This window comes from Mchenga conophoros, linkage group LG10 (assembly GCF_057382185.1).
Source record: "Mchenga conophoros isolate Kocher_MC1m ecotype Shallow Benthic linkage group LG10, M_conophoros_male_GT1.1, whole genome shotgun sequence".
In the NCBI taxonomy this organism is placed as follows: Eukaryota; Metazoa; Chordata; class Actinopteri; order Cichliformes; family Cichlidae; genus Mchenga; species Mchenga conophoros.
Window position 1 is genome coordinate 21,868,526 of NC_140535.1, and position 15,988 is coordinate 21,884,513.

Below are 15,988 nucleotides of genomic sequence, written 5' to 3' on the forward strand. Positions count from 1 at the left end.
AGGAGGGGCAGGTGGTGGCTATGGTTTTGGTCCAGGCGGCTCAGGTACTGGCACATCTGGAGGCCTTGGAGGTGTGAGACCTGGCTCTGGAGTTGGTTTTGGTCCCAGTGGTACTGGCACCAGACCAGGTGGTCTTGGCTATGGTCCAGGTGGTACTGGCACTGGAACAGGTGGTCTTGGCTATGGTCCAGGTGGTACTGGCACTGGACCAGGGGGTCTTGGCTATGGTGCAGGTGGTACTGGCACTGGGTCAGTAGGAGTGGGACCTGGGGGTAATTATGAATCACTAAATTAAAATCTCATATTAAATATTAAAATATACATAAACTATATTGTACACTACTATCAACACTAACTTGAGAATGTGCAGTTATGAAACCAAATCTATGACATTATCAAAGACATACAATATACATAAATACTATAATTTTATTTCAGGGTATGATGCCAGTGCCAAAGCTCGTAAATATGGTAAGACATAACTTCTCTATTTATTATAGATTATTCATCAAAATAAATCAAAGTAGCTAAAAATTAACAATTTTCTCCTGAAAGGCATGTTAAGTGGGGCTCTTGGAGGTCCAGGAACAGGTACTGGAGGACTAAGGCCAGGTGGTGCTGGAACTGGTTATGGCCCAGGCGGCGTTGGCCCAGGCGGCGTTGGCACTGGCTATGGCCCAGGTGGAGTTGGGCCAGGTGGAGTTGGCACTGGCTATGGCCCAGGTGGACTTGGACCAGGTGGAGTTGGAACTAGCTATGGCCCAGGTGGACTTGGACCAGGTGGAGTTGGCACTGGCTATGGCCTAGGTGGAGTTGGACCAGGTGGTGCTGGCACTGGCTACGGTCCAGGCAGCGTTGGACCAGGTGGAGTTGGCACTGGCTACGGCCCAGGTGGAGTTGGTACTGGCTATGGCCCAGGTGGAGTTGGACCCGGTGGTGCTGGCTATGGCCCAGGTGGAGTTGGACCCGGTGGTGCTGGCTATGGACCTGGAGGTATGATAGAAGAGAAATAAGGAGCCATGTCAGAATTAAAATAGGTCCACTGGCTAATATAAAACTAATGCTGATGCGTTTGCAGGTTATGCTGGAGCCAAAGCGCGCAAATATGGTAAGAAACAACCTACTAAATGTCTGATGACATTGATGCAGTAAATTTGCAATTTCATAAAATATATGTATAGAGAATATCAGAATATCCACCTGAACTCACACAACTATGTACTTCTAATGAATGTTACTAATCACACCTTTAGTTTTGACATCTGACAAGTCTGTGGATCTGACAAGTTTTTGTTTTCTCATAAAATCCTGCTCTCTGCAGGTGTTCCTGGAGGTACTGGAGGTGCCCTTGGTGCAGGAGGCCTTGGAGGAGGAACCGGGCCTAGTTCTGGGCTTGGAGTTGGAGTAGGGGTTCCTGGACAAGGTGGAGTGTCAACAGGTGGTGGACCGGGGCTAGGACTCGGGGCAGGTGGTATACCGGGGTCTGGTGTTGTGACAGGAGTTGGACCAGGCGGATTTGGACCAGGCAGTGCTGGAGGTACAGACATGAAACGCCTGTCTTATAGTTCTAAATATGATACACTTAGCTTTAAAGGATTTGTCCCCTCGTGCTTATCTCACAGGATATGCAGAGGGACCCAAGTCTAAATATAGTGCAAACTAATGTAATATACATGAGCATTAACACAGGAAGAGTTCAAAATATAATGTAATTTTATAATTAAATGAAGGCAATAATTTTAAGTTTCTTACATCAGATTTTGGTAGGAATTATAATCAGTCAATTAGAATTAAATCATTTTTGATATAAATTTTTAAACAGCAACAATATTTAAAATATTTCCATGGTTAGAAATTGTTTTTCTTTTTAAAGATATTTTAAGCTTTTGTTATAGATAAACTACTCACACACTTTTGAACCTTCCTAGGTCTTCCTGGTGGTGGCACGGGCCCAGGGACTGGAAGAGGATATGGACCTGGTGGTTATGGGCCTGGAGTTGGCACAGGCTATGGACCAGGTGGAGGTTATGGTCTAGGACCAGGGACTGGATTTGGACCAGGTTTAGGAAGCAATGATAATTTTGCTAGACAATTCTGATTGTAGCGCTTTAGAATCTTTAAAATGAAACTTTTTATGTGTATTTGCAGGTTATGGACCTGGATTAAAACCTGCTAAATATGGTATGAATGTTTTTTTTTTTTCAAACTGAATTCTCTTACTTTGTGAATAATGGTGAAAATATCTTCATATGATTTTGATGAAGGCCCAGGTGGAGCTGGCACAGGTGGAGTACTTGGAGTGCTCCGAGGGTTATTAAAAACTAAAATATTAGTTGCTCATTTCTTTTTGTTTGTTTCAAAGTTAGCAAGGAAAATTAGGTACAAAAAAAATCATTCCATTCAGGAAAAGTAATATACAACAAGCTACACACTCACTATTCCTGTTGTTTCTAATGTTTACTTAAAATGATGTTTTTTACTCTCTTTTTTTTAACCACATTTGATTTGTTGTGATCCTCAGGCTACGGCACGGCTGGATCTAAAGCTGCAAAGTTTGGTAAGGTGTAGTCTGACAAGTCAAGTGGAAAATAATAAATAAACTTTTTAAGCACCTCTTTTGAATTTACCTCTTTTATAATCTGTAGGGCAACCTGGTGGAGTTGTACCTGGGACAGGAACTGGAACCAGCACTACAGTAGCAGGAACAGGGACCGGCCCTGGCGTTTCAGCGAATGGAACCACCACTGGCACCAACCAGACAACAACCAGACCAAGTGGTGAGCCTCTGTGCTAAGGATAAAATTAAAAAAAATCATATTACAGTTAACTATCATTTTCACAATTTACGAGTTCAATTGTCTATTGCTGGATCAGGAGGAAGACTTGAAGACACAAGAGGCACACTAACCCCGGCAACAGAAGGTATCTGTGCAGTGTTAGAGTAAACACACACAATCAATATGCAAACACGTTTTATTTGACTATTTAAATTTATATTACTAATCATTCCAGACATTACATGGAGTGCTAGTTTCTAATCTCAGTCCTTTTATTATTCTGTCCTTGTTTCAGGTGATGATATTTACACTGTGATAGAGGGGTCTGGAAGTCCTGGTGGAGAGGGTGTGTGAAACTCTCTGGATTCTTGAGAACATTTTCTTATGTTGAAATCATCCACAGACTTTGTGCATATGACAATTCTCACAATCAATCAGGTCAGGAATTCTGATGGTTGCTGAAGATGGTGCACAAACAAAGAAGCAACACAAAAAAACAAACAGCAACAAAAAGAAACCTTAATTTGTAAATATTTGTTCGAAATAAGTTTTCAGATGTGAAAAGATTCCTACATAATTATTAAAACAGGAGGTACCGGTGTTGGTGGCAGACCAGCGGGTACAGGGAGTGACGGAGATCGTCTAGGTGGAACAGGAATCCCCATCATTGGACCCAAGCCAGGTATTTTTGGCCATTCATGCTACAGAGATATAGATATATGCATATCATAATTACTTAGTTACTGGTTGAACCACGTGTTTCAGAAATACCAGTATTAGTTTAAAAGTTGTATATTAGTTGAAACTTTCTGTCATCTAAGCAGTATTACTTCAATTTATGTTATTTAATCTATCTGTATATAACAGGAATCAACGGGACAACACTTCCAGGTCAGAGATTCTGTATTTATCCATTTCTGTGCATCAGTAGCTGTGTCTTTGTCTTTCACTGCTTTCCTGTTCAAGTCATTATACAGATTTCAGCTACATTTGTTGTGAATCAAAAGAGCTGGATTTCTTACATTTGGGGGTGGACAGTGCCACCATGTGGCCATTTGAAGTATACATGGGCGATCGTGGCTCAAGAGTTGGGAGTTCACCTTGTAATCGGAAGGATGCCGGTTCGAGCCCCGGCTTGGACAGTCTTGGTCGTTGTGTCCTTGGGCAAGACACTTCACCTGTTGCCTACTGGTGGTGGTCAGAGGGCCCGGTGGCGCCAGTGTCCGGCAGCCTCGCCTCTGTCAGTGCGCCCCAGGGTGGCTGTGGCTACAACGTAGCTTGCCATCACCAGTGTGTGAATGTCTGTGTGAATGGGTGGATGACTGGATATGTAAAGCGCTTTGGGGTCCTTAGGGACTAGTAAAGCGCTATATAAATACAGACCATTTACCATACAACATGGTTGCCACAAATTCAGATTTTGACTAACATATTCAACCATTACTAAAACATTTTTAATCTTTTCTCCAACAAATTTCATCCAGTTACTAATCAGCAAATAAATAATATTACAGACTAGTAGATCTAAAACAACAAGCACTCCATGAGAGCAAATGTCCACCAAGCCAGCGCAGCATTTACTTTTGAGGGAACTGCATTGTATAATGTAGATATCTATTTTGCTTTTTAAATTCTTTTTAAATGTACTTTAAGATGTTTGTAGTGCAGTAAAAATCAGGTAAGGGTATCCAATGTTAACTTTGATTGCAGAAACTCTGAAAATACTTTCTTGAAAGATAAAAAAAAAGTTTGGGGTCAACTTGAAAGAAAAGAAGATGTAAAATATAAAACTGGGAATATGCCCTAAATATTGCCAATGCAAACAAACGGCAGTAGAAAGCATAGTTTTAAAGATAAAAGACATTTTATGAAAGATTGACCGTAATTGAAGTTTAAAAAGAGCTCAGAGGTCCAAAATAACATGACATTTACAATCCCCATGTATCATCCCTATATGCTCACATGCTGTCAGTACAAACGATGGCAGTAAGAATCACTGTTTTAAATACCTCTTTATAGCTTTACAGTCACTTTGAGTTTCTGATCAACCTATTGAAACTGAATGAGAGGTCAGAGGTCAAATGTGAGATGATATTTTAAATCTTTATATGGTACTCTATATGTTGACAATAGGCACCACACTTCTAAGAGTTATGGTTTTTAAGTCATACAGCTTTTTTCAACCAATAAATCACTGAGTTGATTTTTAAGATCTTGGTGGATGCAAGCCAAATTTTAATGGATGGTTAAGATAACCCCACTCTACACTGAGCCATCATGTTTACGGACAGAAAGACAGAAGAGATAAATATATTCATTCTATAGTAATCTGAGTGCGATGTGGTAAATAATGTACTTTATACTTAAGATAATATTGTCTACATATAAAATCGTGCCCCTTACTTTGCTTTAGTGCACATTTTGTTTTGTATTTGTACACCATTGCTTTGTTGATGGTCTTACGTGACACACCCAGTGTATGTGTGCAATAGCAAATTAAGTTCTTTTCTTTATTTCATGTTTTATTATTGATATTCTTCAGTGTAAACTGGCTGCAGTATTTTCACACCTACCAAACCTGCAGCAGATGACAACTCTCAAAATCCAAAAACTTGAATGAACTGATTACAGCAAGCAATAAATATCTTTGTGTTCTATTAAGTGTTACGAGGCATTAGGGGTGTGTGATTACAGGTCAGTAAAGTGCCAATACAATTTCCTGATGGGAGATCTTTATTTACTGAGCAAAATCTAATGGTCACGAAGATTAGAGTTAAAACACTGGTGACATTTTAGGGGACATCGAAATATATTCTAACTGCAAAGCATCCAACATCTGTGAGGCAACAGGAAGTCCACTTCTCTTCTTTGAATTTATAACAGTTAAACTAATAGCTTTCTTCCTACATTCCACAGGATCCACAGGCGTGACTCCTGGTAAGTTAGTATAAATAATTAACACTGAGATCTTATTTGAAGGAAAGCAGATCTCATTCTAAACAGTACTTGACTATAGAGATTGAAAAAGCATGTGCATTTGAATATAAAACTGAGCATGCAGTGACACACTGACTCCTTTTTGATGTGGCTCGTGTTATTTCTCCACTGAAATGCTGTCACGGCTGTCACTGGTTTACCTGAGAGTACCAGAGAATACTGCATGGCAGACTGACACCAGTTAACAGCTGCAAATTGAAACAAATGTTGCTTAACTTTTTCTGATTTATGCTTTTACAAATAAATCTGTACTGCTGTTGTTACAGTCGTTGGTGGAGCTGCGCAACCAAGTGGTATGTAAACCTCCATAAACTGCTAAAGTTTAAATAAGTGCTGTCAGGATTTTACTTACCAGTGTTTCTGGTTTCAAACCGCTGGTGCAGGTGTTGGTAAGTAGGCCTATATGTGGCTTGCAGATTTCTGAAAGATACAAAGATATCAGCAAACACTGCTGTGTCATATTTACACTGGCAACTCTCTTGAACATTTCTCTTTAAAATTCAGGTGGGACAGGACTTCCCCCTACAGGTGAGATGTATGAAAGCAAGATGCAGTGCACAGCATTTCTTTGATGTGTTTCTTGCAAAGTTATTCACAAATTAATATTATTTCTCAAATCTGGCCTTTTACAGGTTCTGGTGGTGATCTGACTGGAGTTAAACCCCTCAAACCCCCAGGTGATTAAAACAGGATAAAAATAATCAATTACAAATTAAGTTTAGGGATTACTTACTTATACTGATCACAGATTCAAATCATAAGATTAGCAATAGGAAAAGACTAGAAGTGAGACTAAAAGGAAAAATAGCTACCATTTTGAATAAAGACTGTAAAGAGAAAGGTCATATCAGCTGCAATGGTGGTGAACACTCATCCGCACACCATCTATGTTCTGTCTGCAGGTGTCCCCAGAGGTGACACACCAGGTGAAGGTGATGGAGAAGGAGGCCCTGATGGATACAGGGGTGGTACAGCGGGTACAGGTGGACAGGGAGGAGTAGGAAGGGGTCCCACCAGTGCAGGAGTTGCAGGAAGTGTTTCAGGTGGTGTATCAACAGGAAGAGAAGGCAGCCCTGCTACTGGAACAGGTGTTGGTTCAGGAGGTGCAGTTGGAGCAACACCAAAACCACCTAAAGGTGCCACTTGTGCCTTTTAACTAACTATCCAACTTCTTCACAGTGTGTGCAACTTGCCATGACTAACAAATATTACAACAAACAGTCATGAAGTATAAAAAAAACACCACACACTGAAGGAAAACATCTAATATGTCTTCATATTTTTAAACTATAGCTTATAAACCTATAGCAGGAGGCACAAGTGGTGGACAGGGAGGAGTGGGAGTAGGAGTGGGAAGTGGTCCTGGATCTGCAGGAAGAGGTCCTGGAGCAGTGGGTGGAGGTCCTGGAGGAGGTGGTTTGGTACCTGGGGCTGGTGGGCCTGGTGCAGTAGGAACAGGAGGTGAGCTGCACTCATGTTTTGGTCCTCAAATGTTAACTTAAATTCCTATAATACAATAACATAATGATTCCCAGTTTATGCACTTCACACATTTTTCTATTACAGGCTATGGTACTGGAGTTTTACCAGGGGGAGGTGCGCTACCTAAAACTATCTTTAACATTTAAATCCCAGCAAATTTAACAACCCACATTTGAGAATATTTTTGTTTTTCACTCACAGGCATTCGTTACCCTACTGGAGCTGGAGTAACAAAACCAGGCAAAGGTTTAGAAACTGAGAAATTATGTTCTCCTTTTTTAAATTAAGACTTTTTGTTTAATCTTTAGCTATGAGAGATGCTACACAGTCCATTCAGGGTGTTTATTCTTTCCATCAGCATATGGGACTCTTGGAGCAGGGGGCCAAGGTGGGGTTGGCCCCGGTGGATATGGCACTGGTCCAGGAGGTTATGGCACAGGGCCTGGAGGTTATGGAACCGGTCCAGGTGGATATGGTACTGGGCCTGGTGGATATGGAACTGGACCTGGACGCTATGGTGGCGTAGGAGCAGGAGGAACAGGAGTAGGCCCTGGGGGAGGTGTTAGACCTGACGGTGAGTTTACATTGATCAAAAATATCTAATTTAAATAGTTTATAACTATTAGTATTAACAGTTTTAAATGCTCTGTTAACCAGGTTCTAGATATGGCACAGGTCCAGGACTGGGCACCGGCACTGGAAAACCACCTAAAAGTATAATGAAGTGAACACACAGAGTAAACCTACATAAAGGAAGTATAGAGAAAACTGAAACTAAACATTTAAAATATTTGATTTTTAGGCTATGGAGCAGGAGCTGGTGGTACTGGGTTTGGACCTGGTGGCTATGGGACTGGACCAGGTGGAATAGGTTATGGACCAGGTGGCCTTGTGCCTGGTGGCACTGGTCCTGGTGGTGCTGGGACCGGAGGTGCTGGGACCGGACTGGGTGGTGCTGGAACAAGGCCAGGTGGTATAGGACCAGGTGGTGCTGGCACAGGACCAAGCAGCTATGGACCTGGTGGAGTAGTAAAACCACCTAAATCAGGTATAATAAGCAAGTATTTATGACTAACAACATTCAATAAAGTATTATATATATGAACCCGACAGCTGAGTGGTCAGAGGACTAGAACTCTAAAAAGCAGACCCCTGATCCAAATCCAAGCTGGGACAGTTTGCTGCATGTTTGTCTCCTGTTTAAAATCCTGCAGTTCTTCTTTTCATTATGCTGATGTAAAGACACAAAATTAAAAATGATTAGGAAAATATTTTATAAGCTATACTCAAGCTGTTAACTTCTGTTGACAGGCTATGGATCATCCTCACTAGGTGGAGCTGGCTTTGGACATGGTGAGAATTTATACTTAATCACTTGTGAAGTGTGTTTTTGTCAGTTCTTTGTCTATATATTAAAAAAAAATCACCATCTGCTAGCCATTACATATGTACATACTGTTGTTTGAAAGGCAATAAATAACAAGTGGTGATACCTTCACTGTTGTGTGTTATGATAAAATATGCACTTCATCTGTGTAGGTTCTCAGTCACCATGGTATTTTTAAGAGCTCAAAAGAAGACGACTGGACTTTGTTAACTATTTAAAGACGTTTCACCTCTCATCCAAGAGGCTTCTTCAGTTCTGAATTAACTTCTTTAAATAACTTAAAGAAGTCCAGTTCTTTCAAGTTCTTAAGAGTAAAGGAAGTACACAAATCTAAATGTAGGTTGTTATTAGCAAAACATATAGCTGTGATTGATGTCAATAACCCAACTCTTATACTCTCGGCACTTCTAATTAAAACCAACATGATGCTTTTTATTTCAGAGGCTTCTTCTCTGAGGCAGGTATAAATATAATAAAAAGAACTTTTAAACACAAAACTTCCAGATAGAGTACACCACAGCCTGGTAAAACTATTTTTGCTTTTATTAAAAATGTGATAGGGTTACCAGTTAAGTTATGCCTGAATTTCAGGTACAGGAGGGTTTGGACCAGGCGGTGTTGGCACTGGAACTAGAGGGTTTGGACCCGGTGGAGCTGGCACAGGAACTGGAGGGTTTGGACCAGGCGGTGTTGGCACTGGAACTGGAGGGTTTGGACCCGGTGGAGCTGGCACTGGAACTGGAGGGTTTGGACCAGGCGGTGTTGGCACTGGAACTGGAGGGTTTGGACCCGGTGGAGCTGGCACTGGAACTGGAGGGTTCGGACCTGGCGGTGTTGGTACAGGAACTGGAGGGTTCGGACCAGGTGGGGCTGGCACAGGAACTGGAGGGTTTGGACCAGGTGGAGCTGGCACTGGAACTGGAGGGTTTGGACCAGGTGGGGCTGGCACAGGAACTGGAGGGTTTAGACCAGGCGGTATTGGCACTGGAACTGGAGGGTTCGGACCAGGCGGTGTTGGAACAGGAACAGGATTTGGACAGGCAGGCCAAGGAAAAAGAAAACCTTATAAATCTGGTAAGCAAGGATTACATAAATAAGATCATTAGCTAGATCATATACTAATGGAGATACCTAATGGAGGTTTCATGATATAAGAAATGCAGCCAGCAAACAGATGTTTTATCAAAGTTTTTTTCATTGTTTCTTCCAGGTTATGGAGGAGCTGGTTATGGAACAGGTAAGGGTTTAGTTTGGAGTAGGGAGGTTAATGGTTGTTTTAGATATTTTTATGGTTTATAACTGTGTAAATATATTTTAACTTTTCTTCCAGGAGGAGGATTAGGGGGAGGATATGGCCCTGGTGGAGCTGGGGGTACAGGTCCTGGAGGTTTTGGACCAGGAGGTGCTGGGACTGGTTTTGGCCCTGGAGGTGCTGGGACTGGTGGTTTTGGCCCTGGAGGTGCTGGGACTGGTTTTGGCCCTGGAGGTGCTGGGACTGGTGGTTTTGGCCCTGGAGGTGCTGGGACTGGTTTTGGTCCTGGAGGTGCTGGGACTGGTGGTTTTGGCCCTGGAGGTGCTGGGACTGGTTTTGGCCCTGGAGGTGCTGGGACTGGGGGCTTTGGCCCTGGAGGTGCTGGGACTGGTTTTGGCCATGGAGGTGCTGGGACTGGGGGCTTTGGCCCTGGAGGTGCTGGGACTGGGGGCTTTGGCCCAGGAGGAGCTGGGACCGGTGGCTTTGGCCCTGGAGGTGCTGGGACTGGTGGCTTTGGCCCTGGAGGTGCTGGGACTGGTGGTTTTGGACCTGGCCAAACACTTGGAACAAGAAAGCCGTCTAAATCAGGTTACGGCTCGTCGCTGGGTGGAGCTGGCTACGGACCAGGTAAAATTCTGAGATATACTTAGAAGCTTTTGATAGTAACTCATATATTTTCTTATCAGAACCTCTACATTCAAAGCACTACCATTTGCACAAACTTAATGTAAATTAATTCAGAGAGACACTTAAACTAATCCAATTTAACCAACTGAATGCATGAAGTTGACTTTTTGTCTGGATCAACACCACATTAAATCATGCATAGGAGTAAACAGCAGCAAAAAGCAACTGGAACTGAATCATATGGTTTGGTTTGCTATGTGGTGGGATTCTATGGAGGGAGTATCTCACACTTTGTGTTTGTCGTTGCATTAAAGTCTTGTCAGAAAGTAACCTTAGACATAGGAGCTCTCTTTACAGTTACAAACTGTAATGTATGACGGACCATTATGATTATTTGAAAGACCAAATATCCTATTCCTTTAATAAACATGGACTACAGCTCAGTCTGCTTCTCTGTTTAACTTGTTGTTTCACGTTGCTCTATGGAAACATATGTATTGTTGTATTATTTGTCATTTATGTAATTTAATCACATCACTGTTCATTAGGAGGTGGAGTCGGAGTTCTTCCTGGTACTGGGACAGGAGGCGTCACTGGTGGTGGCCAAGGTGAGGTTCCAGCTTATAAAGTCAAGTAAATGTTTAGCACACAGCACATTATAATAAAGAGACAACAGACATGTGAAAATTTGACTGAGATAAAACTTTTATTAGTGACTAACTTGAGGTGTGTCAGTTCTCTCTAAAGATCTGTAGTCTCTGGTAATAATACTGGTAATAACTGGTAATAAAAATAAGATGGTTTATTTTACATAAAAAATTCTCCCAAGTGCCTCTAATCCACTGGGTACAACAGTGTTCATTTGGCCCTTTGTTTATATCCCCATGTTGATTAAAAAGTTAACTTGTCTCTCATTCATACCCATTTATCTGTTTAGGTAGCGTAGCAGGAGGTACAGGAGGGCTAGGAGGTCCTGGAGGAACTGGCCAAGGAGTTGGAGGACTACCTGGTGGGGGACCAGGTCAGTTTATATGAAAATATAGTCATTAGGATAATGAGAATGTGCTTTTAATATATTTCAAAACATCAAAATCAACTAAATTCATAGCACTGCACTGTAAACATGGCACAGATAAGAAGTGCTTTGAAAGCTGTAATGTTTTTATTCTTCCAGGAGGTGCTGCTGGTCCTGGATATGGTGGGCTGGGTATAGGAAGTTATCCAGGTGAGACAGATTTGATCACATATGTCCTCTTTTTAATACTCAGCATACACATTTGAGTAAAATCATACAAAACTGAGAATAACAGGAAACAGAAAGCAGTGTTATTCTGAGATTGTTTTAAAAAGTCCATTGTAAGGTATCAGTTGTTTGTTATGACTTTATCTTTCCTGTTATTGTTCTCTAGGGTATGCAGGGGCTGGACAAAAATGTAAGAAAACTCACTGTGTCCTCTGGAATAAGCATGTCCAAATTAACAACGTTGGTCTAGCATTGACACAAAGATACACAGATCGGATGAACATATTACTTTTGCTTATCTTGTTAGTGAAATATAATATATCAAGGATAATTCTGATTGTAACATGCATGCTTTTTTAATATCTACTGACAACTAAGTATCTAAACTCGTTTTCTTGTTTTTGTTTGTTTGTTTGTTTGTTTGTTTGTTTGTTTGTTTGTTTGTTTGTTTGTTTGTTTGTTTTACTATCATGACCTTCAGCTAAAGCGCAGAAGGCAGCCAAATATGCAGCCATGCAGGGTTTACTTGGATCCAGGGGCTACAGAGGTAAAAGTCATAGACATATTATAACAGTCCTGATCACTGCATTTCCTATGCAATACAATATTTAGCCTCACTTCTGTCGATTAGATAATAGTGTTGACAAATAATAATAATACAAAGTTTTTATAAGGTTTTATAAGGTGCAAAAGGGCTAAAAAGGATCATCTTAGCCCTTTGCTAGATGGTTGCAAGGCAACATGATGACATTGTAATATCCGATATAGATAAAGACCTTCGTGAGCCTGAGATGTATCTATGTGTCATGTTTAGTTGTTCAACTCCTGATTATCTAGCAGGAGTTTGCAGACAAAGAGACAAACATACGGACAGACAGATTTTCTATCATATAGTAAGAAGAGGTGATTTACATTCATTTTAGGACTCATAGCGATGATATGTTCTTCTTCATGTGTTGCAACTTGAAAGGAATTTAAAAAAAAAAAACACAAGTAAAGATTTCCGCACCTCCCAATATACACTGTAATTATTTTCACACGCATACTAGACCAGATATTAAATGGTCTTTGGCCTGCCAGCTCCCCAGTACAAAGTCCTGTGATATCCAAATGCAACAATTTGTGTTGATGTGAGAATAGCACAGGTCCACTGAATCCATAGCTAGGTGGTTAGCTTGTGCATTGCTCATACATGCTCTGTCCAGGCAGCAACCTAATCTAAAGCAAACTGAACATTTTCCAGCAAATTATTTGAAAGCAATCTGAAGCTGACGACCTCCTGCCATGTGCTACATGCGAGGAAGGACAAGGACAACGTCCTCACCTGCTTCACCCGACACTGAAGTCTGACCAGAATTATTCTTTTTAGTTAAAAATAACATTTTTGCTTCGCAGGTGTAAGCCTCTGCGAACCAATCAAGTTGTAGTTTACAACTTGGTCTCTCCAGAATCACAGTGAAGCTACACTGAGACTGCATTGTTGTAGGCAAGATAAGATTTCATGTTGATGTTGCTACAAGCAAGCAACTTTGTAACCTAAATACAAACATAACTACAAACCAGCTCTGGACTACAAACTAGCTAAGGACTCAACCAACTGGGAGATCAAACTCACCCTCTAGTTATACATTTTAAGGGTTTAAGAAAAGTCATGTCATGTTTTTTGTGTGTGGCTGTAATCTTTGTGGGATGGGATAGACTTTCAATTAATAAAAAACCGAGAGTAGCTTCTAGAGTAAATTGCCAGACTCCTCTGAGAGTTTCCTCTGATCCAAAAATGTTTTCTACAGAAGTGACATGCTCAAAATTGGCAACAATTGGTAACACCCACAAATACAGGAACTATGTGTCTGTGTAGGAAATGAACATTTGACCCTATAAACTAAGGGAAATATGTCCTGGAAGCTATTCTGAGTTAGTATAAAGTGGGATTTAACAGTTGTCATTTTATGTTGGTCTGGATGAACAGCGGAAGTCTTATTTAAACAATCTGCATACTGCATGTAAAGTGAAGAATAACGCTGTCTTTGTTCTGCTTTTTAGGAGCTGGCCGAAGGAGGAAGTGAGAAAGACCAAAAGACAGGAAGTGACCTCATTAAAACAACAGTGGTGCTATTGCATGATCCCACACTGTAAATGTCTTACCTGCCACAGAAGCTAAAGCTTCAGCACATCCCGCTTTTTACATTTCCATTTGCTTGGGTTTTATAAAAGGTTGCAGTGGTTCTCAACCGGATCAGATTCACCGCCAGGTGAAGATTGCTGTTTCCCTTTGTTAAATACTTTTTTTCCCTTTTTTGGATAATTAAGTCATTTTATTTTGGTCAAATTATTAACTGTCAATTTCTCAAGAAAGTTTCAAAAATAAAATAACGTGGGTAGAAAACCCCAGAAATTCCTGATGATCGGGTTGAGAACCACTACAGTGAAGAATCAGCATTTCTTTTCATCACTTTTTGTCTGTCTTTGCTGTGTTGATTATCATTTGTGTCGTTATGCAAGTATTGGCACAAATCCTCTGGGTTAAGACTGACACCAAGGACTCCCTCAGGGCAGCTCCTCCAGACCTGTCTGCATGCTGACGCAATGTGTAAAGAAATATAGGGCGACACTTCTACCCAGTTAAACTGGGATATGTCTGCAGAGTGAATGGCCGAGCAGATAATTCACTGTTAGCATCTTTTACATCAGTGGACAAACAAGTAGTGTGTACAGACACAGAGACAAACAGCTGCTGTCACAGGAGAAGATGAAGGCAGTATTTTATGCAGTAGTGGTAGTCTTTTGATCCTTGAAAAGCAGTCTCTGGCCATGTGAGCTGTACTCAGGCCTCAGTAGTATCAGTAATGGAGCCTGAGGATTCTCACAGATACCACTTGAGGCCCACCTGTGAGATTCTTCCACTCATTTCACAACTTAATGGCACTGTTTTATAGCCACATCACACTCAATGGTATAAATGTAAAATATTGGTTAGCGTGCATATATTTTGATTGTTAGGAGGGTGTATTTGTCCTGACTTTCTGAATGGGCTTAGTTTTAGCTTTTACATTTGCTGTTGAGGTAAGCATTCAAGCTAAATGTGAGGTAATATGACTAGAGTACATGACATCTGAGGAGTACTGATTACTGCGTTTTCCTTCTGTTCATGAACCTCCTTTAACACTGTTGGGGAAACTGCTCACGTTTACTAGACTTTTTAAATTATGTTGAGAACTGTATTTAGCCTCATTTTACAAAGTCAAGTGCATTATTACAGTACTAAAATATTTGAGTTAGTCATTCTGTGTGTGTGTTTTTACAGTTTTTAAACCCGTTTACTACTATGATGAGTATAAGTGCTTTGTTTTCTACATTGTCCTTGAATGTGTGCTGAATCACAGTGCAGGCTGTGACGTCAGTGGGTCAAAAGTGGGGTGAGTGAATCTCGTCTTGCATTTGAGCTCATGTGCATCTCGAGCTCAGTGTGATTTTTAACATCTGTGTTTCTTTTTTTTTATGTGGCCTATGAAGAAAATTATGCACTTTTGTAAACTCTCTGACAATGCTCTCCGAAGTAAAGAGATGACCAATGACGACTTCTTTGTGTCATTATTTTATTGCTACTGGAGTAATTTAGCACGTACAAAAAAAACCCTATAATGAAACAACAAGGAGGGGTTTAACCACTTGGCAAGAGGAGGAAGCTCAACATCTAGAAGTAGATGTTGGTTTTTTAGCATATTGAACTGTGGTGGGTTCAACCGCAAGGTATGCTGTACTGAGAAAGGAAACAGACAACTGTGGCTTAGGGGAGTATAAAAAAAAACGCAGAACAGCAGTGAAGCTTTGTGTACGTGGTGACTCATATGAAGAGTGAACAATTAGTTGTTGATGCTGTACAAACTTTAACAAAAAGACAACTATTATGAAGAGCTGCAGTGCATATTTGGGCGCTGATTGAGATTGGGTACTGCCGAGTCAACATCAGTTAGTGATAAAGTGCCAGCGTGACAACTCTGCAGACTTGGCAAGTTATTTTAAAAGTCTGCGCTCCTTAATTTGGTAATGCAGGTCAAGCGTCACAACAGAACAGTTAGTAATTGTCAGTGCAGACAGTCATTGTTGTGGGCTATAGACAAGGGTTTTGAGTGATGTTGGTTACATAACTGATTGGGCCTTAAAGTCAAATGAAGGGGGGCTTTGAAGCCATTTTGGCATCCCACTGCACTCTAACCTGAGTA

The 15,988-nt window shown here is 41.0% G+C and overlaps 1 protein-coding gene and 1 long non-coding RNA gene across 3 annotated transcripts in view; one reads left to right on the plus strand and one right to left on the minus strand.

The window, feature by feature from the left end:
• The window catches only part of elnb (elastin b), a 23,627-nt gene extending 8,287 nt beyond the window's left edge, over positions 1-15,340 (plus strand). The window contains exons 17-50 of one of the 2 annotated variants that reach the window (XM_085289324.1): positions 1-272; positions 439-471; positions 556-993; positions 1,079-1,108; positions 1,322-1,537; positions 1,929-2,060; positions 2,149-2,181; positions 2,522-2,557; positions 2,646-2,777; positions 2,875-2,922; positions 3,073-3,123; positions 3,367-3,459; positions 3,645-3,668; positions 5,694-5,714; positions 6,041-6,067; positions 6,279-6,302; positions 6,407-6,451; positions 6,677-6,910; positions 7,068-7,235; positions 7,341-7,370; positions 7,458-7,502; positions 7,615-7,830; positions 7,914-7,970; positions 8,059-8,304; positions 8,568-8,609; positions 9,235-9,717; positions 9,854-9,880; positions 9,974-10,522; positions 11,071-11,130; positions 11,460-11,543; positions 11,697-11,747; positions 11,932-11,955; positions 12,247-12,312; positions 13,809-15,340. The exon at positions 1-272 is cut by the window's left edge and continues 49 nt beyond it. In XM_085289324.1, coding sequence (XP_085145450.1) covers positions 1-272; positions 439-471; positions 556-993; positions 1,079-1,108; positions 1,322-1,537; positions 1,929-2,060; positions 2,149-2,181; positions 2,522-2,557; positions 2,646-2,777; positions 2,875-2,922; positions 3,073-3,123; positions 3,367-3,459; positions 3,645-3,668; positions 5,694-5,714; positions 6,041-6,067; positions 6,279-6,302; positions 6,407-6,451; positions 6,677-6,910; positions 7,068-7,235; positions 7,341-7,370; positions 7,458-7,502; positions 7,615-7,830; positions 7,914-7,970; positions 8,059-8,304; positions 8,568-8,609; positions 9,235-9,717; positions 9,854-9,880; positions 9,974-10,522; positions 11,071-11,130; positions 11,460-11,543; positions 11,697-11,747; positions 11,932-11,955; positions 12,247-12,312; positions 13,809-13,831 — 4,060 coding nt within the window. In that variant the 3' untranslated portion in view covers positions 13,832-15,340. The remainder of the gene's footprint in view (positions 273-438; positions 472-555; positions 994-1,078; positions 1,109-1,321; positions 1,538-1,928; positions 2,061-2,148; positions 2,182-2,521; positions 2,558-2,645; positions 2,778-2,874; positions 2,923-3,072; positions 3,124-3,366; positions 3,460-3,644; positions 3,669-5,693; positions 5,715-6,040; positions 6,068-6,278; positions 6,303-6,406; positions 6,452-6,676; positions 6,911-7,067; positions 7,236-7,340; positions 7,371-7,457; positions 7,503-7,614; positions 7,831-7,913; positions 7,971-8,058; positions 8,305-8,567; positions 8,610-9,234; positions 9,718-9,853; positions 9,881-9,973; positions 10,523-11,070; positions 11,131-11,459; positions 11,544-11,696; positions 11,748-11,931; positions 11,956-12,246; positions 12,313-13,808) is intronic. The other variant, XM_085289325.1, reaches the window with a different exon arrangement.
• LOC146565902 (uncharacterized) overlaps positions 3,491-15,988 on the minus strand; it is a 28,612-nt gene continuing 16,114 nt past the window's right edge. The window contains exons 3-4 of the long non-coding RNA XR_014894172.1: positions 6,127-6,194; positions 3,491-4,079 (exon numbers count right to left, since the gene is read on the minus strand). This is a non-coding gene — a long non-coding RNA (uncharacterized LOC146565902). The remainder of the gene's footprint in view (positions 4,080-6,126; positions 6,195-15,988) is intronic.